Source organism: Phoenix dactylifera, chromosome 3 (genome assembly GCF_051530095.1).
Source record: "Phoenix dactylifera cultivar Ajwa chromosome 3, Ajwa_hap1_PhDact_Kaust_v1.1, whole genome shotgun sequence".
NCBI lineage: Eukaryota > Viridiplantae > Streptophyta > Magnoliopsida > Arecales > Arecaceae > Phoenix > Phoenix dactylifera.
In genome coordinates, this window is record NC_143192.1 from 46,830,445 (window position 1) to 46,853,395 (window position 22,951).

General features: G+C 36.7%; 2 protein-coding genes across 6 annotated transcripts; one reads left to right on the top strand and one right to left on the bottom strand.

The window, feature by feature from the left end:
* Window positions 1-74: 74 nt before the first annotated feature.
* LOC103716544 (P53/DNA damage-regulated protein) lies at window positions 75-3,940 on the bottom strand. Of its 3 annotated transcripts, none has more exons than XM_008804581.6 (4): window positions 3,738-3,940; window positions 2,072-2,164; window positions 1,717-1,984; window positions 75-455 (listed from the first exon to the last, which is right to left on the bottom strand). In XM_008804581.6, the coding sequence occupies exons 2-4, from the start codon at window positions 2,153-2,155 to the stop codon at window positions 307-309; spliced, it is 501 nt and encodes a 166-aa protein (XP_008802803.2). In that variant the 5' UTR covers window positions 2,156-2,164; window positions 3,738-3,940; the 3' UTR covers window positions 75-306. The 3 variants fall into 3 exon arrangements, with proteins under 3 accessions (XP_008802803.2, XP_008802802.2, XP_008802801.2); XM_008804580.6 differs by having other exon boundaries at window positions 2,072-2,182; XM_008804579.6 differs by having other exon boundaries at window positions 2,072-2,185.
* A 3,145-nt stretch (window positions 3,941-7,085) lies between these two features.
* Window positions 7,086-22,692, top strand: LOC103716543 (O-fucosyltransferase 29-like). Of its 3 annotated transcripts, none has more exons than XM_026808237.4 (9): window positions 7,086-7,659; window positions 10,520-10,604; window positions 15,191-15,267; window positions 15,883-15,971; window positions 16,066-16,255; window positions 16,627-16,808; window positions 17,841-17,943; window positions 18,826-19,154; window positions 21,412-22,212. In XM_026808237.4, exons 1-9 carry the CDS (start codon window positions 7,441-7,443, stop codon window positions 21,710-21,712), a joined length of 1,575 nt encoding a protein of 524 aa, XP_026664038.3. In that variant the 5' UTR covers window positions 7,086-7,440; the 3' UTR covers window positions 21,713-22,212. The 3 variants fall into 3 exon arrangements, with proteins under 3 accessions (XP_026664038.3, XP_088574797.2, XP_038976410.3); XM_088718671.2 differs by lacking the exon at window positions 21,412-22,212 and adding an exon at window positions 22,554-22,692 and having other exon boundaries at window positions 7,088-7,659; XM_039120482.3 differs by lacking the exon at window positions 21,412-22,212 and adding an exon at window positions 22,551-22,689 and having other exon boundaries at window positions 7,088-7,659.
* The last annotated feature ends 259 nt before the right edge of the window (window positions 22,693-22,951 follow it).

Here is a 22,951-nt window from a genome sequence, read left to right on the forward strand (position 1 = left end):
TGGAACAAACCATGCTCATTTCAAATGTAAGTATTTTTACGAAATTATCACACACTGCCTGTAGTCCCCCTTCCTTCTATGCTATGCAAAGTAATTTTCTTTATTTCAATTTCTAAAGCATTGGGAATAGACACAACAACAACATTGCACCCTTTGCCAGTTTAACGCTAGCAAGTGTGTTTGCACGTAAGCCCATAGAATGAAGGGCTACCATTCATAAATCATAAGAAAGATGAATTACAATAAAGTGTAAAGTCCAAGAAACAGGAATACAATTGCAATAGTGTACCCATGCTTCCCCAAAATTTATCTGGATTTATCAGTCAGGGTGACAAGAGAACTAAGGATGCCAGGACTGAACCTGTCAGCAAGAGCTCCTTTTTCTGAAATTATGAATGTTTTCTCCTTAACATAGCTCTGTAGTTTCTTGGTGTCATAGTCCAGTCGTTCTTGATCTACACCACAAGCAAAAAAAAAATATCATAACAAAAGAAATCAAGTTTTCCAGTATAATTTGAGTGATGCGATCTAAAATCCCCAAAAAAAACAAAAATAAAAATTCTAATGACCAGATATAACACTCAGTTATCCATTTGATGACAGAATTTGACAATTGTGGTTGTGAAAAGAATGGAAGCTGTGAAGGCATTTTGAACTCAGGGTCAAGCAGCAGGTCAGGAAAGCTCAGATTCAGGAAACCATGAATCCTTATGTTAACAGTACATAGACGGACAAGAAGTCTAATTCACAAGTTCATATAGCTCATAAGCATAATTTTAATCTACAGATACTGAACTTAATAAAGTCAGTATATAAGTAAACATCAGTGCAGCAGCTGAGACAAGGGTACTTAATGCTACCAGCACACTGAACCTAATAAGAAGTAAATATAGGGAAAAGATGAAACCGCAGAATCTAATGCGACCGGCGAGGAAGCCATGATCTTAAGTAAAGCTACATAAAAGCTTTGGCAATTGCAACATTTTTTGCCAGTTGCTGGAGTAACTCATCTTCATAGAAAAAGGCAAAATCCATCAATTGTCAGAATGAAAGCAAAACTTGAAATTTGTGTTTTAAAGATTCAAAGGAGTTGTCTGCATCACATTTATAATACCATGCTTCACTTGACTCAGGAACACTTGGAATAGGCTAAAACACCTATTCCAGAGACTGAGCCTTCTTCTGACCTGAGATCATGAGGCACTCATCCCCTTGCGCATGAATTAGCTTAGATCAGTACACTCTGAATCTTGGAAACACTCAAGGTGATAGACATTGAAGCTTGCTCGGGGGACAATGAGACCAAAAATCAAATCAGCACCAAAAGGTCAGAGAGAAATGGGGACTTCTTTTTCTTACTACGAGCTTACAGAAATGGCAAGATACCAGAATGACACCTTATGTATAAACTTACAACTATATAATCATTATAGATAACCCATATTTCAGTATCACTAACAGTCAAGAAGAATCTAGGATAAACAAAACTCTTACTGTCTCAAGTCTAGACACTCATCTAGAAAGTGTAAAAGATCATAAATCTTCTGGAGTATGCTAGGTTTCCTGACCTTTGCCTATAACTGAACATAAACACTTCTCAAACAAAATAAGTTGCCGAGCATCTGATTCAACATCAGCTAGATTTGATCACGCAATATGAAATAACCCATTCTGTTTGCTACAAGCTAATAGCATGGATAGTAATTTAGCAAGTACCTTTCTCCAAAACGGTGTGCACCGCATGAAAAGGCATGCGGACAAAAATATCAGACCCTGGAAACATCATCCATGTATGTTCCTTCGTGTCATGATTTCCACAAGTTGGGCATATCTCCTTTACTAATTCCTTCGATTTAGTTTCCTCTATTTCTTTCATTATTGCCTCAAAAGGAGATGGAACACTACTCTTTGTTGTGCGTGCTCTCTTACGGAGAGCTGTTAAGGCTTCTCTGTTACCATTCCTCAATCTGTCATTTTCAACCATCTGTTTTAACATAGAAAATCACAAGAAGATTAGATATACTGAGACTCCCAGAGTTAGCAGTAGAAACTGAATAAGAATGGCTCATACCTGATTACGCGCCAAAAGAAGATGCTCAGCTTCAGTTTCAATCTCGACTAGAGCCTGCTGCAGTTGTTTCATACTAGGATCCATTGGAACTATCTGTATTGAAGTAGTTCACTACTGATACAAATATTTATTATTAAACATGAGAAGCTAACCACTTAGTATACAGTCACAAGAAAACATAGTTCTATGTTATATTTCATATCAAAATAAATGATAGGACCACTATTTTCGGAAGAGGGTGGCCAAAACCAACTAAATACAGCCACTTCCTTTCTTCTGTAGAAGAGTTCCGCAGGTGGGTGGGCTACACAACCAGGGGAGCAGCCCTCCTCCAAAATACAGTTACCCCCCAAACTCTGATGAATGCAAGATTCAAACTCAAGTCCCTGGTACAACCACCAAGATAATTTACCAGCTTGGTAAGCTGGCAACTTCTAACCAAATACAGCCACCAGATCACTGGACTAATTTCAGCTGCTACTTCCAAAAAGATTTACTTACATCCAGAAAACTCTAAAGGGGTTGAGGGAGATAATTTTAAACTTTGTTCAGAATACATAATAAGAATACATGCAAAACTAAACCGTTGGTCTTGATCTAAATACTTTAAAACATGTACAGATCAAATTTCAGCTGATTTGGATGCTTATAGACTACAGATCAAATGAAGATATGACATTATACAATTAAAATTGTTTATTTTCATCCATTCGATGCATGGGTAAAAGATCTCAAAACTGTGTGATTTTTTGTTTCTAGGCATTTTGTGCACATAAATCAAGTTCAATAGTGTCAAATTTTATTTTGAAAGATCTATCATTGATTTTCACTAGAAAGCATTAGGGGCCAAATGCACTTGAGTACATTCCAGCCTAAATCTCTCCCCCCACCCCCCACCCCAAAGCCTGCAACAAAGACAAGGCATGCAGTGAATTACTGATGAGTGATCATGGAGCTATGCACATGTCACTTTTTCTAAATTGAATAATAACCTAGATGTAATACTAATTATGTCACTGTATATAGTAAAAATTATCTGCATTGCTTACATATTTTTTTCAAATAGGTTATTGTATTAGTTTCCTCTTGTCCCTTTCTATACAATCTCAAGCCTGATTGAGATTTGAAATCCAAGGGACGACACCTGATATCCCATTGAAGAAAATTTTACAAAATTTCAATCCTTTTCATTCGCTTGGACACAGAGAGGAGTCCTATAATATAAATATGACATTGTAATAGCACCGTCAACAGCAAACAACAATCAAATACAACATATGGGTGCCAATAAAAGGTCCAGTCATATAAAAGAAGGGGAAGAATACATCAGCAAACTCACTCCCTAAAATTTACATGCAAGACCATTTAGGCATTCCATCGAACATATGCCAGACATGGACATTTCATTAAGCATCCATCTGCAGAAGCATTCCATCGAACCTATACCAGACCTGGACATTTCATTAGGCATCGAACATGCCGATCGCAACTTCCTATTCCCATTCATGGTACTTCAAACACCATTAACAAAAGAGAGAAAAGAAAGAGACAAGTAAACGAAGATGTTGCCGCTAGAGGGGCGAGGGAGAGGGAGAGGCCGAGGAGAGGGAGGGAGGGAGGGAGGCAGAGCTATAGGGAGAGTGAGCGAGAGAGAGAGAGGCCGTACCTTGGGTGGAGGAACTGGAGCGCGAGGGGGAGACGACGAGGAGAAGAAAGGAAAAGGACAATCGCGGGATAAAAAAGAGATCGCGACGAGGACTTTCCTTTGGTCAGATGGGATTCATACTCCGCGGTGTTACCTAAACTATAAAATAACCCTCCAAGGCTGTGTGCTATGAGCTGAGTGAGAGAAGTGAGAACGACGGCGTATGAACCTAGTTTTTCTCCCGATTAAACGGCTTTAAAAACAAAGGAGACGTTACCGAGATTTGTTCTAGAAGTTTTTTATTTAAACTAAGAGATGTGCATGTTTTGGTGAGATGCCCATGTTTACAATATTCTTAATTTTTCTCTTGACCAAATAATTTTTGAATTATTCCTCTAAAATGAATCGATTTAGAAATATTCAATTATTCTTAAATTCCATGATTAATTCATGAATTATTCATGATAAATTAAGAAATTTTTTGTGTTACAAAGTAAAGATGCAATGTATTAGTGCCGGCGGCGGTAATGTTTTTTGTGCTTACATTTGTTATTGTTAAATCTCATATATGTATTTTTATTAAAAAATAAATAAATATAATTTTAAAGATCTATATTATTTTTAATTTTAATATTTGATTTATTTTTTAGAAGGTTTACGATGATATGGATATGTGCGGCTAAGATCTGAGGAGGTTCATGTGAGAAGGGGTACTTTGATTTGTGTTAAAAGTTATAAAAAAAGAAAAACTTAAATTAAGATGGATAGAAGTTATGAAGAAAGATACGAAGAAACTTGGAATAACATTATGAGATAACCTAGAAATAAATACATGGTAAATGAGGATCCACAAAGCAAATTCTAAGTAACTAGAGAAAGGCTAAATAATTATGATTATGGTTATGAAATTTTAATTTTTTTGGTTATCCAAACTATTTCTCAACTTATGAAAAAATCCTCTAATTTTTTATGTATTCCGACCGATCACATCTAATTGAGTTGTTCTAGAATGTTGAATTTATGACTATGAATATGTTAATACGGATTCAATGGAAATCCAGAAAATTTAGGGACTAAAAATATAGATTATGAAGATTTTGGGAACTGGAAAGGAAACTAGGATCCTTGACTTTAAGACAAAATGGTCCACATACTTTATATTCAACATCTCAATGCTGGTTAGATTGATTTATAATGGATCATAGCTTTTTAAGGACTAGTAAATGATTTTAAAGAATTGAGGCTTTGATATATAAATCAAATAAAAGATTGATGCATGAATCAAATAGAATTCAAGTGCAAAAGTGGTATTTTTGTGGAGAATAATGATGGAACGGCATCAAGATCCTAATTCGGAAAGATCGTCGGATTCAATGTAAACAACTTTAGCCACGACGGACAATGCTGAATAAGATCTCGAAGCAAGATCCGCCACATCAAGAAACCAAATATTGCATAGTAAACTTTATTAAACTATAACTTTAAAATACTTTTTTTAAAAAGTGGATAACTTTTGAAACTCTACAATATAGGTTGCCTCTTAAAGGTGAGGCATAGAGTGATCAAGATCTAATCAGTGATCCGGATCTTGAAATGAGTTAGTCAAATTCAAATTCTTTTCAAAAAAGATTTTTGAATTGAAGATATTTTCCAATCTAAGAAAAATTAGGTAGATTACCTAAAGGCAAAGTTGATATAGAAGTCGAGATATACCTCTTATGGAATTTTAGTTTTTTCATGATTGTTTCCATTAGTAATATCTATTTTGGAAAAGCTATGTCTTCTTTTAAATAGAGGAGGAATCCATCCAAATTATGTAGGTGTGGACCTCACTAGTTTAAATAGAAGCTATATATCTCAGTTCATTATGCATTGATAAAAGAAAATAAGATCTAGATTCTACTTTCACCGGTCCTTCTACTTTCTCCGGAATTTTTTTGAGAAATTCAAGTTAAATAAGTTGAGAGAATTACTTCCTTCTCTGCAGTCTTATTAAATCCAAGTAAAGACACTAAACATGTTTTACCAAAAGATTGCAATTAATATTTTTTTGATATGCATTTATTGTATGTTTGATTTTTGCATAAAGCTTAGTTGCAAGTGTACATCTTATATTAGATTCAATATAGCTTGTCAATTTAATTCGAGCGAATGCATTAATTTCATGGCTTTAACATTTCATCTTCTCCCGTGCAAGATAGTTCTCATTTATTTGAGAGCACAATCTTATTTCAACATGTTTAATTTAGATTGCTTAGTACCACCTAAATGTCAGTCCCATTTTTTTCCTCCTTCATTCTTCCTTTCACCCCTTTATGAATTTTAAAATATGACCTTGGTCCTTTGAACAATTATTACATATTTAGTTATTAGATGATGGTATTGGAGTTCCCTTCTTTCTTTATCTGCTTGGTTTTTATTATTGTCAAGGTTTCAAATTGAACCCTTATCCCATTCATGATTTAATATTCCTTCAGTAAAAATTGCCATATGTGCCAGTATCACCTCAAATTATCATATTTTACTAATACTAAACACAAAAAAAATTTATTTCAATGAAGAGAACAGCAAAAACTCTGCAATTTCCTGTGTTCTTTTTAATTTTGGTAGTTACAAGAGAGTGGATCAGTTAAGTTCATATTTAAATGCATTCAATATTTTTGTGTACTGGTAGCTAATAAATGAAAGAAAGCTTGATTTAATTCTGTATAAAAGAGTAATAAATTATACAACTTCGTGTAAATCAGACAAAATGAAAATAAAAAAGAACAAGAAAATAAATATATTGTTAACAAATTAGAGGTCAGCATTTTAGATGAATAAAAAGAACCTTTTGGACCTCCTAGCCATCCACTCTCAATTTCGTCATCTGCCCCTTTGGGAAATCTTTCACTGTATTTCATCCTACCAGCACTAAGAAATATTCTATTTCCATGGCTCGAAGGGACTTATCCGATGGTGTAGATGAGTGCCACTTCTTGTTTTGAAATATCCGGATCATAATTAACAGCAGCGTGACGTTCCAGGCCGAGCATGTTTTCAAAAAGGCTAGCGGAGCCGCGAACTGGGTGCCCGTGGGTTAGAAAAAGAGCATCTAGAGCGTTTCGTGATTTGCTATAGCTAAAAAAAAAGAAAAATCAACAAATCATCGCTTTGGTCATGATTAGTTTGTCGTTCAGGTAGTCTGGTTGCTAATTACCGGCAATTTGGCCGGTGAGATCGACTCCAAGAAACTAAATGCAAAAAAAAAAAAAGAAAACGGAATCAGTAACAGTTGCTAAAATAAACCGTATCTCACCTCCCAGAACGACCAATAAACTAATAAGAGGGACCACAATATATACATTCCCGTCATCCATGCCACGTCCCACAGAATCCTCTTTCTCTTCCGTAATCCCGCGATGTTCGATGACACTACCAAAACCCCGCTTTCTTTCCTTCTTTGCTCCGTTCCCCATGTAAACCAAGGAAACCTCCCCCCCGCTTCCTCTCAAACTTCCACGCTGCCCCACAACGAAGCTCCCAACGCCGTGCCCATTACTCTTCCGTCCGCCATTACATTCCCATCCATCTCCACTTGCTGAGAAGATTACTCCTCCCCTCCAGTGTTCGATGATTGGCCCGCGCCATTAATGCCGTGGGCTTCGAGGCTACCGGGATACTAGGGTTTGCGGTCGGGCTATTATGAGATCCGTGGGCGTTTCCGACCTCGATCTTGATCACGATGGGTGTGGCAATGAGGAGGTTTGATCCCCGTGGCTTCTTCTTGTTTTCCCCCAAGAAGCGGCTCCGCGCCAGCTGGTCATGCAAGAGGAGGACGATTCCAGGCTCGGTTCTGTGCGGGTTGATGCTCTTCGCCCTGGGCCTCATCTCGCTCTTCACCGGACAGATCGCCGCCGACCTCGAGTTGTCGCGCCTCCGGGGACGGTGGCGATCCAAGCAGGTACGAGTTCATTTCCCCAGAACTGGAAAAAATCGTCTTTTTTTTTTCGCTCTTCTGCGTTGATATTGGTTGATTACCAGATTAATGTTGTCGACGTTTTTATAATTGGCTCCTGTCAATCCTGACGTCGGACGAGGCGTAGCTCTTTATTTTCTTGTTTGTTTGTTTCTGTTTTTTTTAATACCGAAAAAGATAAAAAAGAAAGAAAGAAAGAAAGAAAGAAAGAAAAAGATAACAAGCTATATCTAATTATGTTCTGCCCTTTTTTTTTCTTTATTTCTTTTTTTCTGAAAAGACGTTAACTTGTTTCGATATAAAGAGTGTGAGCTGTGAAGCGGGGCCCTAATTACTTTCGGGTAGGTTGAACCTTCCGATAGTAAAGTATGATTAGATTTTCTTTATCCTGTTAATATCTTGTTTGGCACAAGGGAATTGGTGTTGATTATAGAGATAAGCAATTTTTTATTGCTGTTTGCTCTACTGGCATTACAAACTTACACCCGCCCCCCCCAACTCACCAACTCATCTTATGGATAAAGGAACATAATGCGGCATAACAATATCATTTAATTTTGACTTGTGAAGTCTGCACACGGCTGTCAATTTCATTCTCTATATGGATGAAGGTCTTTAACTCAGTGTTGGTCTTCACGGAGAACATGTCTTCATGTATATGCTTGTGCTGCTTGCTTCCAAAGATTGTTGACATGACCGCCGCTTTCTTCTTGAGCTAAGACCTCGATATTCTAGGATCTTCTGCTCATCCCTATTATGTTAAAATTTATAACTTACACTTAAAAAAATGGAGTTTTATGATATGGATCCACCAATGAAGGCCCTTCATATGATCATGAAAGCATGATATCTAGACATGACTCATATGGAGAATCAGCTTAATGAGATCAAAACAGTGCGATCTTGGTTGGTATCTGAGTGATTTTGGCACGTGAAAATGAAGTTCATTAAAAGGAGGTCTTGCTAGAGATGATGCTCCTACAAGTATGCTAGGTCATTGAAAGGTGGTCATGAAATGTTCTTAAACTTTGATGGAACATGCTATAAACGCTACCTCATGTTGGATAATTTTTACTGGTTTATGGTTGAGATAAAATTTGATGAATGTTTAGAAGGAAAAATTCCTATCATTCGTCAATCTGATGATATGTACTATGAGGAACTACTTTCTAAAGATTTATGGTTCATTATTTTACAATTCAGTACAATTAGGCATAATTTTAAAGGATTTTTCCTTTTCTGGTGTTATTCTTGATCTTAATAAATAAACATGTACTAGTAGTGGTCTATTTATTATTCAGGAAGCATAGGTTGACAACCATTGAGTCCTCTTAGTTAGGTCTCATGTCATACAAAATTTTAGGACAACATGCACAATCCATTGGTAGGACCGCTCTAAGCAATCAGTGGTCCATGTAGATCGCTACCACCGATTACCTATTCATTTGTAAACCAGTATTATTAAAATAGATCTATTATCCCAGTCTTATAATTTGTATAGGATAGCCCTTAATGATCTGGATTCTATCCTTGCATTGGGATCATTTAGGGTCATAAGGTTTAGCATTTAGGGTTATAAGGTTTAGCTTTGTATTATGGATCATGTGATCTCTTCAATCATAAGATATGACTTGATCATGTCATATGCATATTACATCATATGGAATTCTGCTTTTTGCAATTTAGTTGACCATATGCCTTATGGAATTACTTCTTTATCACTAATAAGCCCTGTGCATGTAAAAAATTAGCAAGCTCATTATAGTTTTTACCTTCTAAAAAATAAAGAAAAAAGTGAGCTCAGAAGTTAAAAACTAGAGACAAGTTTTTTGTGTTTTTACCGTCATTTGTTGAAAAATGTTTTTTTCCTGATATCATGAATAAGTGGACATGATGTTGTTATAGTAGACATGCTATATACAGGCTCATGCTGATTGAAACTAGACTTCTTTTTTTGGCATTAAATTTGACTCTAGAGATATCTGGGTCACCCTATCGTTATCATCTGATCTTGAGTGGCTTTTTGTTTGATGAGCATATTCTCTCGCCTCATAACCTTCATGGAGCTCGATCTATATTAGAGTTTGCTTACATACATCAATGTTATGTAGACTTGCCTCTCTAGTTTTTATATTCAATCTAGTGAACCTTCATGAGTGCTAGTTATTTCGTAGCTTCTAACAATCCACTGCTTTATCTGACACCTAATAAGCTTTTAGAGTCAGGTAGTCTCCTGTAATCTTGATTGAAGTTATAATAGGTTATAGAAAAAAATGCTCATGACATAGGAGTCCTCTGTAGCATGACCACCTGGGTATTTCTGTGAAATCTGTTGATGTCTGAAATGATCCAGAGTGTTCAAAGAGGATATCAAGGTGTAAATCCTCTGCATAACAGGTTATTAAGAATAGGTAATCATGCTCCCAACAATATCCATTGGAAGTTTTTATTGTGATGAACTGTAATATCCATTCATTTAAGTCATATTGATCCTCCACCGTGCTTGACGAAGTAGACTCAGACTCAAGGTCTGCATCAAGCTGACCCTCATCACTCAAGAACAAATGCCTGCTATAAATTGAAAGAGAAACGTGAGATGACTTTGGGTGCTTCTATTGATACATTCAAATAATTAAATGTTTCACAAGTACTGAACTTGTGTCATTAATTTGAAGTGTTCGCAGGGTCGCAATGAACCAATTGATATATGGAAGTCAAAATATTCAAAACTCTACTATGGTTGTAGTGCTAGAGGCCGTCATTCCATTGCAAGTTTTTATTGTGATGAATTGCTGTGTCCATCAATCATATTGATTAAGTGCCATTAATTTGAAGCTATTCGCAGGGTCACAATGAACCGATTGATATATGGAAGTCAAAATATTCAGATCTCTACTATGGTTGTAGTAATAGAGGCCCTCATTTCAGATGTAAGTTCTCTATCTTTCATCTGGCAATTTTTTTCATACCTACATACTCAGTCGCAAGGACATCTCCTAGTTTTTACCTCCAGGCAAATATAAATACTTTGTGTATCTATTCTTAGGGGTTCTCAGCATTAGCTACACTTCTAAAGTATATGATGTGCCAATAGTTCTCAAAATTTCCACCAGACCAAATGCTTTTTCATGCTACTTCTTTCTGCTCTTTTATGAATGCTGCCTACAAATTGGCACTTAAATTGTTAGTAAACATGCTGTAGCCATTGAATGTTTTATCATCATTGTAATTAACAAAATCTCTCATATCTCTTTAGGTTGGCTGTTGAAATTCTTCTTAAAAATTCATTCCTTTGATGTCTTTAATGCATGCCTAACATATTCTGCAAGAGAAAATAATATATGTGTGTATCATTTGCTTTTTCAAAAAGGAAAATAGACACCAAAGTAATGAGCTGACTTGTTGTGAGACATTAACGATATAAAGAGATTTATTTTGTACTATAAGGTAGTGTTCTGAAGTTTCTGTTGCTGCATAATTTCTTGCTAATTTTGTCAAACATAAGAAGCAAATTAGTGAATTGTTAAATCTTTCTATTGGTAGTAAAATTTTGTGAGCTCTGAGGCTGGGTCATGACAACTTGTTGCATTAATGGGTGATACCATGTTCAAAGTGTAGGAGAGTTACACGAAAGGAACTAAGGAAGAGATGATCTGGAAAATTGTATTATTTGCAGTTCCGTGGGCTCCATGGTGTGAAAGAAACAAACTTGCTTTGAGGAACAAAGAAGATGATCTGCATATTTGAAACAATGCAGTAGTGATGTACTATGCAAGATTTTTAAACTCGGTTTTGGTTTTGGTCCTGTAGGTAGAGATTAGCAATTTCTGCTATTACGGTAGTTTTGCTTCAAGTTTCTGAGGTTTGGTAAAAAATAGAATAATTTCAAAAAAATGTAAGTAAAAAAAAGAAAAGTTATTTCAGTACATTTCATTATGTTTCAAGTTGTTTAGAATCATAATTTATGTATTTTGGCTGCTTTCATCTTGAAACTGAGCTATTTTAAAGCTCAATTAATTAGAGATGTTGTACTTCTCTCTAATTTTTATAATTACTCTACACTTTCTCTAATATTTATTGCTTCCTTGTCCTTGCACTTTTTTGTTTTTATAATCTTCACATTTTGCTCTAGTTTTAACATATTTTGTTTTATTTCATTTTAATAACTCATATGAGCAAAGAAACCATTGAGCTTATTTCATTGTGTTCCATTTTGACAATCCATTTAAGCATGAAAACTTCCACCCAGATAAAAATCTATTTTATTTTATTATTTAATTTAATATATCATTTTGCTCTAAAAGAAAAGAAAAGAAGACAAAAGAAAACTCGTTTAAGTAGAAAAAGAATTATAGAATTGCATAACACTTTCCAATTAATAAAGACATACATAAATGTTACATTTACCCTCTATAATAAAAAAAATTTAACAAAAAATAACATAATTTAGATCATTAGAGCCTTAGATTAATGTGATATTGAATGATACTGACAAATTTTAAAGAATAGTAGAAAATATAGAACATAGACACCTGTTAAATAGAAAGAAGATTGAAAATATTAATTTCGGTTGGTTTCTGCCAAAACTAGCCAAAACTGAAAATTTCAGTCAGATTTGGATTGGTCTCTTCTGCAACGGACTCGTTCTGACTGAAAATTCAAGCCTTGGTATTATGACATTTTGAGGGGTTGGAAGAAGAATGCCAAGACCAAATGTTGTTGTTATTGTAAAACCTTTCCTCGTATAATCTTGAGGGCTTGCCTATAGATAGGTGTATCTTAGGCCATTCTAGAGAACATTTAATCTATTTTGATGCAATATGTAACTTACATATGCTGAAGGTTAGATAGGCAAGATTCAATCTCTATTGGGTAAATTTAATGCTTTGGAAACTACAAACTTGTGTTGAAGTTGAAGTCATTTGAGCTAGAATATAAAAACAAGCTTGAAAATTATGAGAAAATGAATAGGGCTGACCAAATCAGCCAATCCAACATCAGACAACTCACCCTAACTTGACACAAGCTAACCAACCCAACACTCTCTTTTCACTAGAAATTAGTCCACCTTTCTCTAACTTATTATGAAAGAAAGAGACCAAATCTTACCTTATCTTCTAGGTACAATGAAATAGTTGTACTAGGTCTGGAAATGCTCAAGAGGGGATCTTTGTAGATGTTATTGCCATGACTGGAGAAAAATAGGCACTTAGCCTACTATACCACTAAGTGGATTGTCTGTAGCTGTTGATGGGTATAGGGCCATAAGGTTGCGGCCAAGGGGAAAGAGAGGTTCTCAAGCATTGCAATGATTGCTGACAATTTTTTCATTTGCTAGTATAAGAGGGTTAGAACAGGGAGGACTTGTAGCAAATCAATATGGGCAGACTGAAAGAAAGGCCTTGTTCTTCTTAAAAGAATCTGTTTGTAGAAAGGTTCTAAGAATTGACTGTGTTGTGGTATGGTATGTCCCTCGCCGAGACATATAAGGGACACACCAAGATATGTATCATGTGCCATACCCGCGCATATCAATGAACCATGAGTCAATATAGGGGCATGCCACAGTATGTACAGTGCTGGTATGTAACCAGTATGTTCCTGTATTTTGGTGCTTCAAACCTTAATTTGGAGGGTTAAACTCAAAAATGAGATGATTAACATAGAAATCCCATTTGACTCAATCAACATGTTTTTTGTAGTCATGACAAGTCATGGCATCAACCTGAATTCAATTCACATGTATTCCTAACCAAAACATCTGATGAAAACCCAACTCAATCTGTAAGTATTGTAAGCTGAATGCAAATCATGCTAGTTTGAGTTCAGTTTATGACGTCATCAAATTTTGCCAACACTGCTTGAGCTTAATGCAAGTTGGCTTTACACGAGTGTCAATCTTTAGCTTATGTAAGACATATGCTCCTAGTATTCTTGTTTTAAGAGAATGGTGTTCTAGTGAAGTGAATGCCTCTTGTCAATATAGAAAGAAATGAAAGGTTTGGCGAAGTCTAGTTTTTTTCGTTCTCCTCAGCACTCCTTTCTCTGCTTAATGATTACTATATGCAATGTGGCGCGTATTTTGGAGCCAATGTCTAGAAACATGTTAGGGCATCTTTTCCCCACTTTTTATCCTTTTTTTCCTTTCTTTTTTATTTTGGAGGGGAGAGAAGGGAGGGGGGGGGGGGGGCGCGAGGTGGAGGGGGGTGTTGTTTTCAACATTGCATGAGGACCAGAGGATATATGCATGCATGGGGGTGTTCTGTGACGACTGTTAGCAGGAAATTGTCTTCTAAGGGCATCCATAGCGAGGGAAGACGGGAAAATGGAGGTCTTTGTTACTTAACTTTTTAATTTATGACTACAGTTCCAGGGATGGCAAGAGGGTCAGTTGACAATACAATCAACAGAAGTTAGCCTTTAATGTAAAACAGAAATTTCAACAAAAGAATTATTAATCAACCTTAGTGTAACCTCCTTGTTGATAACTCTCCTGCTTGGACCATATAGGTTAGGCACATCATGATTTTGTTTGGTCATTTGTTTTACGAAACATTAGTTGTCACCTGTTTTGGTATCCTCAATGTCCCAGTGTCCATGCCCACCTTATTCATGTACAAACCTGGCTATCATCTGAATGAGAATCTGCCTTGCATTTTATACTTGTTTGCCTAGTTTCCCTTTTTTTCTTTGTTTATTTCCATGTGCGCTAGTGGCTTTATCAATGTCGCTGAATCTTCATATATGAGAAGTTAGAAGTTTCATACGTTTTTTAGCAAGAAATTGTTGGAAAGAAGTTTACTAGAGGAGCAACCTCCCTATCCAACACTGACATGATGATGCCTGTTTAAGGGAGAGCCCTACATGCAGCTAATGCGATCATCTTCATCTTTCACCCATCAGTTTCTGTAGCAAGGCTCCTCATCAGGGTGCTATTCTTTTTTATGCAGTTCTCCAGGAGAACCTTTCTGAAATTTTTTTGTATCCCTGTCGCCATGTTGACTATTGTCGTAGATCTTTTTGAACCTGCGGAGATATTCAAATGGTTATTGATTCAACTTTTTTAACTACAATTTGTACCTATTAGTCGAAGGACAGGAAATCTCTGTCACTAAACAGCTAGTCAAGATTTTTTTGATTGGTTTATGAAGAGTTTCAAGAATTGCTAAAGATCATTTCTTTCTTTCACAATATTAAACAATTTCCTCCACATGTTTATTGTGGCTACTAAATAAGTATTTGTCCGTAATCAGTTATTTTGATTCTGCATGCTTCATGTTTCATCAAATCATATTCCTCTCTATTGGTTTTTTTGTCTCCCTCAGTGTGTTCAAAGGGTTACATGATTATATCTCTATTACTCTTTTTGTTCTGCTGCTTTGTATGTGATATTTGTGGGCACTGTATAATATTGGTCATCCCTGGAGAAACATTAATATATATATTTTTTTTGCATTTTTTTAGTGTAAATACCTCCTATTCTGATATAATATTTTTCTGTGCTTATGTCTTTTAGCTACGGTACGTGAAAACAAGTCTAATGGTTACTTATTAATAGCAACAAGTGGAGGATTAAATCAACAAAGGACAGGGGTATGTTTTTTTCTTTTTAAAATGTTCTTTTACAATTTTATATTCTCTCCTTTTGATGCTTTGCTGGTTGACAGTACATGCTTCTGCAGCCTTTTGAAACTTTGAAAATTGCCGAGATAATTTCCTGAAGGAAGCTACCATATATTTTGATTCCTGGAGTTCTGCTTTTGACATGGTTCATTCAATTGACCTACCGCCTTAGGTCCTAAAAGAAATTGCTAACTAGTACATTATAGTTTTAATGGCCTTCCAGATGCTTCAAGTACTTAATCATCTAAGTCATGTTGTACCCATGGATGAGTGGCAAAATTTAGAATGGAGTCCTACAGATTATGCATCGTTTTTTTGGCTTGGCCATTTTATATACAAAGGGGAAAAAGGAGCAATCCCTGGTCATCAGCCAATGTTTTTTCATGGTTCTCATTACAGCTTTGAGTAATTGGTTATCTAAATCATCTTGTACCCCTGGATGAGTAGCAAAATTTAGAATGAAATCCTGCAGATGATGCCTTTTCTTTGGCTTTGCACATTTATTTACTAATGGGAAAGAGAACAAGCCCTGGTTATCAGCCAGTGCTTTTTCTTGGCTCTCATTACTTCTTTTCTGATATTCAGATAACAGATGCAGTTGTTGTTGCACGGATACTAAATGCCACTCTAGTTGTTCCTGAGCTGGATCATTATTCTTTCTGGAAAGATGACAGGTAAACTGAGATCAATGAAAATTTAATGAAGAGATGCTTCAGGTTACATTACTATATTTGATTTACATTCATTTAATGAAAATTCCTTTTGCAGTGACTTTGCCAACATTTTTGATGTTGACTGGTTCATTTCCTCACTTTCAAAAGATGTCACCATAGTTAAGAGGATTCCAGATAATGTAATGAGATCAATGGAAAAGCCTCCTTATACTATGCGCCCTCCAAGGAAATCAACTCCTGAATATTATCTGAACCAAGTGCTGCCAATTCTCTTGCGGAGGCGTGTAAGTAGGCCAAGTAACTCAACTATGTGCTTAATTGAGACTACATTACTGAAATAATACTTGAGATGTAAAATGTTTTGTCACTTGCATCTTTACTTCTGGAGTCTGAGTATAGAAGACTTTGCTAACTTTAAACAGTAACTTAACTATAATGTTCTATTGATGCATAAACACTGGCAGTTGCCACAATTAGTAGGGGAAGCTGACTTCCTTAAAATTACCTTGCATGTCTTTTTTTCAACCAAATAAGTTTAAAACACGTATATTGTTTGTGAGATATTGGACTAGAATTGCCATGTTGTTTTCTGCTACAGTATTCATTGACATGATTGGGAAATGTGTGCATATTTAAAGACTTCATAAAATTGCAGGCTGTGCAGTTGACGAAGTTTGATTACAGGCTAGCCAACAGACTTGATGATGAACTGCAAAAATTACGCTGCCGTGTGAATTATCATGCGCTAAGGTTTACAAAACCTATCCAAGCACTTGGTCAAAGTTTGGTACAGAGAATGCGAGAGATGAGCTCTCAATTTATTGCTGTCCACTTAAGGTACATACTCTCTGTTTGCTTGGAAAATAAAATGGAGCATTACCAACTGCTAGAAATATGTTTTAAGGAAATATGGCTTTCCCTGTATTCTTAGTTGATGTCAAACATCACTGTGATATGAAATAAGAACATTTGCATTTGTATGTCCCATTTCTAATCTTTGCCACTTCTAATATTTCTTTCTTCCTTTCCTTCTCTCTCTTGAAATTGAAAGATCTTGCCTTGCACCTAATTATCCAATTGATACCTTGGTCTGCGGCAAGGTTCGCCGTACCGGTACCGAACCCCGTACCAGTGCCGCACTAGTATAGGCATACCGAGTGTCGGTACAGTACGGTATGCGGTACGCCAGGCGTACCGACATTGGTGTACCGATACCGGTACCCGTCAGTATGGATACGGTACGCCCGGTACTGACCGGTACAATATACCATGGTCTGCGGTCATGTTTCCTCAATTATCTGAAAAGTCCCCTTTGTTGAAATTGACACAACTGACAAGCGCAATGGTTTAAAAAGGTGGCCATGCTATATGTCCAAGTCGATTGGAATGTTTTCTTCACTGAATTTAACCATAATCATCAAACTTCTTAGTATGTCAATTCTGACTTTTGCCTCCCTGTTTTGACTACAGTAAAGCCAATGTTATATATCTTGTTGTTTTGAGGTATTACAACAATTAATAATGAGCAATGCTAAAGAAAGCTATTCTAGGCTTGCCTTGCCTCATTTCTCCGGGCTGGACCTGTAGGAAGTGCCTAGAGGCTGACAGCTAAGCTTTTTTAACACAAGGCATGTACATCACAGAAAAAGAAGCTCATGTGAAGTGCATGCGCCAGACCTTATGTTACACTCCGTGTATTCACTATGATTATTTCTAGAAATAATGGAAGATAAAAAGAGTCTTGTAGCCACTTCCTAACCTGATCAAAGTAATTGTTCTATTACTTAATGTATTGACTAAATGCTGGGTGTCTTTCTTTTCCACTTATTAGCTACACTCTCTGAATCTTGTTTTTAATTGACACTGCAGGTTTGAACCTGACATGCTTGCATTTTCTGGTTGTTATTATGGTGGTGGGGAGAAAGAACGCCATGAGCTAGGGGAAATTAGGAAGCGTTGGGCAACACTACCTGTAATATTACTACTGTTTTTGTTATATTTTCTTAATGTCTTGGAGTAAAAAAAATTATTATTCTTTGTGCTCTCCTTATCTGTCATGGTTTCTGTTATGTTTATTTCTCTGGCAGTATCTTGATTGATTTTCATTTTGATCAGAAAGTTCTTAGTGACGATGGTCGCACACTGGGTCACTAGATAAACACCTGTGTCATGATACTGCTAATAACTTATTGAAATGTATCATGCCTTTGTTTTTATCAATCCTAAGGAGCCTCAATATTCTGCTGCAGATCATGGTCTTAGAGCACTACTTTTTTTGAGTAATTCAATTGAATGGTTCTCATTGGCAATGTAATTGCATGTGTATATACATATCCCTAGGCTCAAGTCACTTTCCAAGGCACCCATATGTCAAACACGTTAAACCCCTGGTCCACAAGGTCCCCAAGGCTGCCAGGCGGTGCTTTCGAAACATGCTGACTGCATTACTCTCTGATATGCATGCAAGTACCATGCCTTTGCTTTTTAAGCCTACAGAGCCACGATATTCTGGTGCAAATCGTTGTCTTAGAACACCATTGAATAACTCAATTGAATTGTTCGCGATTAGTGATGTAATTGCTAATGTATATTACATGTCTGGCTTGGTTCAAATCACTCTCCAAGGCACCCACACATGCCATGCTTGTTGAACCCCTTGTCCACATCATCCTAAGGCTGCAAGGCAGTGCTTTTGAAACATGTGCATTGTATACTCTTTGAAATCTTGAGTTTGCTCTATAGCAATAAATTCTAGCATATATTTGATCATTCTGTATTCACAATTTGCTAAACACATGTAAGTATCATATATTGTTTATGATTTAAGACATGATTGAAGCTGGCAATTTGGCAGGATCTGAGTGCTGAGGATGAGCGTAGTCGAGGGAAGTGTCCATTTACTCCACATGAAGTTGGTTTGATGCTAAGAGCTCTTGGTTTTGAAAATGATACATACATGTACATTGCATCTGGAGATATATATGGTGGAGAACAGACCCTCCAGCCTCTTAAAGATCTTTTTCCAAACTTCTACACGAAGGAGATGCTTGCTGGGGATGATTTGAAGCCATTTCTTCCCTTCTCTTCTCGTCTTGCTGCCATTGACTACATTGTCTGTGATGAAAGTGATGTGTTTGTCACAAACAATAATGGAAACATGGCCAAGATTCTTGCTGGCCGCAGGTATGGGCTTGTAACTTCTTAAATTTTCCCTCTTGTTGTTTTACGGTTTTCTTACGTTCAAGTCTGTTGCTTTCCATGTTCTGTGTAGATATACTGGGTTCTTCTAGAGCAAATAAATTCATCTGGAGGCCTGGTAACCATAGCAGGAATGGTTTAAAATAATGGCCACTATAACTTTACCACGGCTGTTATAATGGTTTTGAAGGGCATCTGTTCCTGGTTATTTAAACAACAGCCATTATTTGACCATTATCCTGTTATAACTGCCATTATATAACAGAAATAATGGCCATTATTTGACATATACGCTGTTTTCCTCAATAAAACAATAATTTTCAATTTTCAATTTTTTCTACCAATCTTCCTTCCAAGAGGGAGCTTCTTCGACCCGAATTTCTAACAAGTGAACAGTGATTTGGACAATAATGTCAATGTTCTGTTACTGCCTATTACTTTCTGTTGTGATAGTAATTATTTTAAAAACAAATAACTCCAAATCGCAATGATGGTGCAAATAACAGCTCTTATAAATGTTATAATGATAAAGAATGGTTTTGGGGTTCTGCTGAAACAGAATAACGCTGCTATTAAAACCTTGGTTGCTGGTAATCATAGAAAGTTCTCAAGATGTTTCTGAAAATTTATCCATGTAAAATGTATGGTGGTTCACTACTGCTTAACAAGATTTCTACTCCAAGTCCCTGATTGTGTCTTTGTTCAATTAGTAAGACCCATGTAATTGATGCCCTATGATGTGCATTCTTTGACGCAAACATTTACTGTTGTGCTGCCAACAAGCTAACTTATTTTCTCAATCTTGGGTGCTTCTATCTCTAGTCCTGGTATGCAATATCTGCATCTGTACATTTCACATGATGCTATATGTACAAAGATAACTGATGCAAATCAAGATTCCTACTGGAATTAGAATTTTGTCAATTTTTGTCCATTTGAGGGTCCAAGTATTCATTTTAAAGCTGATCTGAAGTCTTATTTTCTATTTTGAGTTTTAACTGGTTTGGTTGTTGGGAGCCTCAGTTATTGACTTAAATTGAAGTATGGGACTAAAACTGAGTTTAAATGAATTAGGTCTTTTTTATTGGCTTAGTTGAAATAGAGGATGCTTTTTGTAATTTTTGGATTGAATTAGGTCCTAGATTATATAGTATGGTTTGCCAAGTATTTTACAAGTATCCTAGTTGGTTTTTAGATGATGTTTTAGTGGGCTTATATAAAGGAAAAGTGAAAATCACGAATTTGACAATGTATTTTTCCTTGACTAATGAGTAACATTTCTATCATACTGGCTTCCATGAAACCTGAAGGGTCAACCCTTGGCCCTTGTGCTTTTGCTTGGATTCCATAAGCTTTTTTATTTTTTTCCTTTCTGAAATCCCAGAGCATAAATTGGCAACATATTGGTGTCATGATTCCACACTCGTTTTCTACATTGTAGGATATGTTAGAGTTCAAAGGTGCACCCTATACAACCACTCATGTAGATTTCTTGCACCAATAGTCATGGTCCTTATGCTGTGGGCTCTGCCGCAGTTTATGTTGAACCAACATGATGGGAGCCCATATAATGTGGAGGAGGATGCATTTGTGCTGCGTAGGTGTGAGAAACCTGCATGTGGAAGATAAGCATAAGTATTATCCCTTACAAACTTGTTCAGCTATAAGTGTCCTGCTTTGTCCTTGCCTCTTCCTAAATCCCATCTTTTGAGACATGACTTGAAAATTTATTCACACTTCCACCAATTTTTCATTGTTAACTCTCTTCTCTTCATCAATCAATCACCATTTGCTGTGTTTATCATGAGGGCTATCTCTAGTCTATGCTGTCCATGTCCACATCATGTCTTTCAATTTCCTTTCTATAGGCATTGCTCCTTGCCCTCCTAACATCACCCTCACTATGACTCTTGCCTTCGTCTATGTTTTTCTTATTGCCTCCTTTGTTCACTCTTCCTCGTTGCCTGACATTTTGATCTACAAGATTGAGCTGGTCTTGCTGGAGATGCAGTCGACTGTTCTTTCATGACAAGTGCCTGGAAACATCTCCATCTACCATGTTTAATCCTATGGTGACATCCTTTCCTGTCTATGCATATGGTGGATTAAAAGGAGCAAAAGCAACTTGTTTGTGGATCCTTTTTTTTTTCTTTCCTTTTTTTCCTTTTCTCAGATGCTCTCAGATTCCTTAAGGTTTGCAGGAAAGTACTGATCTCCAATTGATCTACACTGTAATTTGCAGGAGGTACATGGGGCATAAAAGAACTATACGGCCAAATGCTAGGAAGCTTAGTTCTCTATTTAAGGCACGGAAGCAGATGGATTGGGAGACATTTGCAAGGAAGGTGAAGGCATGCCAGAGAGCCTTCATGGGGGATCCAGATGAGATGAGGCTAGGGCGAGTTGAATTCCATGAATTTCCATCTTCTTGTATCTGCCAGAAACCAGATGAGCCCAAAATTGGTGAGGATTCGAGGAAGCCTGCCGAACAGCTTACCGGAGGACTCTATCAGGTGCCTGAATTAGATAATAGTGGAGGTTAGGCAACAAAGTGCCCAACCTGACTGAGGGTAAAATTAAAGACGTTACATCTTGAGGAGATACTATGGAAGAGCTTCTGGTCAAGTGAGTCATTGGAAAGGAAAAGGCTGCATTAAAGTGTCCTGCATCCTAGCCGACATTAACTTGGTCAACTTAAGTCAACCAACCTTCTCCCTGTTTGTTGAGTGATCATTTTCTAGCTGGAGTACTCACACCTAGGCTGATCTTGTCTAATTTTATGGAGGCTAGGAATGTTAATTTTATGGCTGTATTGGTAGCTCAGATTTAGGAACAGTGGCATAAAACCACAGAGTCATATCTGAGGAATGGAATTGACTGCAGTTCCCTTGGTTGATTGTAATTTATAGATATCGCTTTTTTGTTCGCTACTTTATGCTGTTACTTTTAGTCAAAACCTCAAAGGAGGTCAATCAGTTATTAGGTATGTAAACACCGAATTATTACCACTTATATATGATCACTTCATGGTACATAAACTAAATGGGGCCTTTAGTTGTCTATCAACTCCATGAGTTGCCATTGTCATTAGGAAATGGAAAGGCTGTGATATGAGAATGCCCATCTGTATAATTGTTAGCACTAGCTTAAAGTGACAGGGTCCACCAACAGTTAATCTGGGTCACGCTTATTAATTTATCTTCCATCCTCCTGCTGTTGTAAATGCTTATCTGTGTTCTATCCGTCTGTGTTGTATCCATCTCAAACTTCGATTTAATTTTCCTGAATGCTGTGTTGCCTCTGAAGATTTTTGCAATGAATATGGGATAATTTAATCTGGAGAGAGCCGATAGCATTGAAAATTGTCCCTCTTTTTTGTAGTAGATGAGGTCCGCAGGTAATTTTGGGCTACACAAAGGGTGTAAGCCATGCTCCACCACGATGGTGGCTGAGATTCCATCTGATGTCGCCTACCAAAAGAATTTACCAGCAGGCCAACTGCTACTTTATTTTAGGCACTGGAATCTGCTGAAGCTTGCATGAGGCATCAAAGAGATTTTAGGTAATACATCTAGATCAGACACAAGCTATATATCTTGATCAGGGACAAACTAGTTCCTTTGTGTGACGGAGCAGCCATTCTCTGGAGCATGGGTGCAAAATTGACACCAAGAGTTGGAGTCAGAAATTCTTGCATTTTCAGTGTCAACTCAGGTATCTTTACTGACATTACTGGCATGACTGTAGGGCTACTGATAACTTCTGAGGTATGTGAAAGTTAA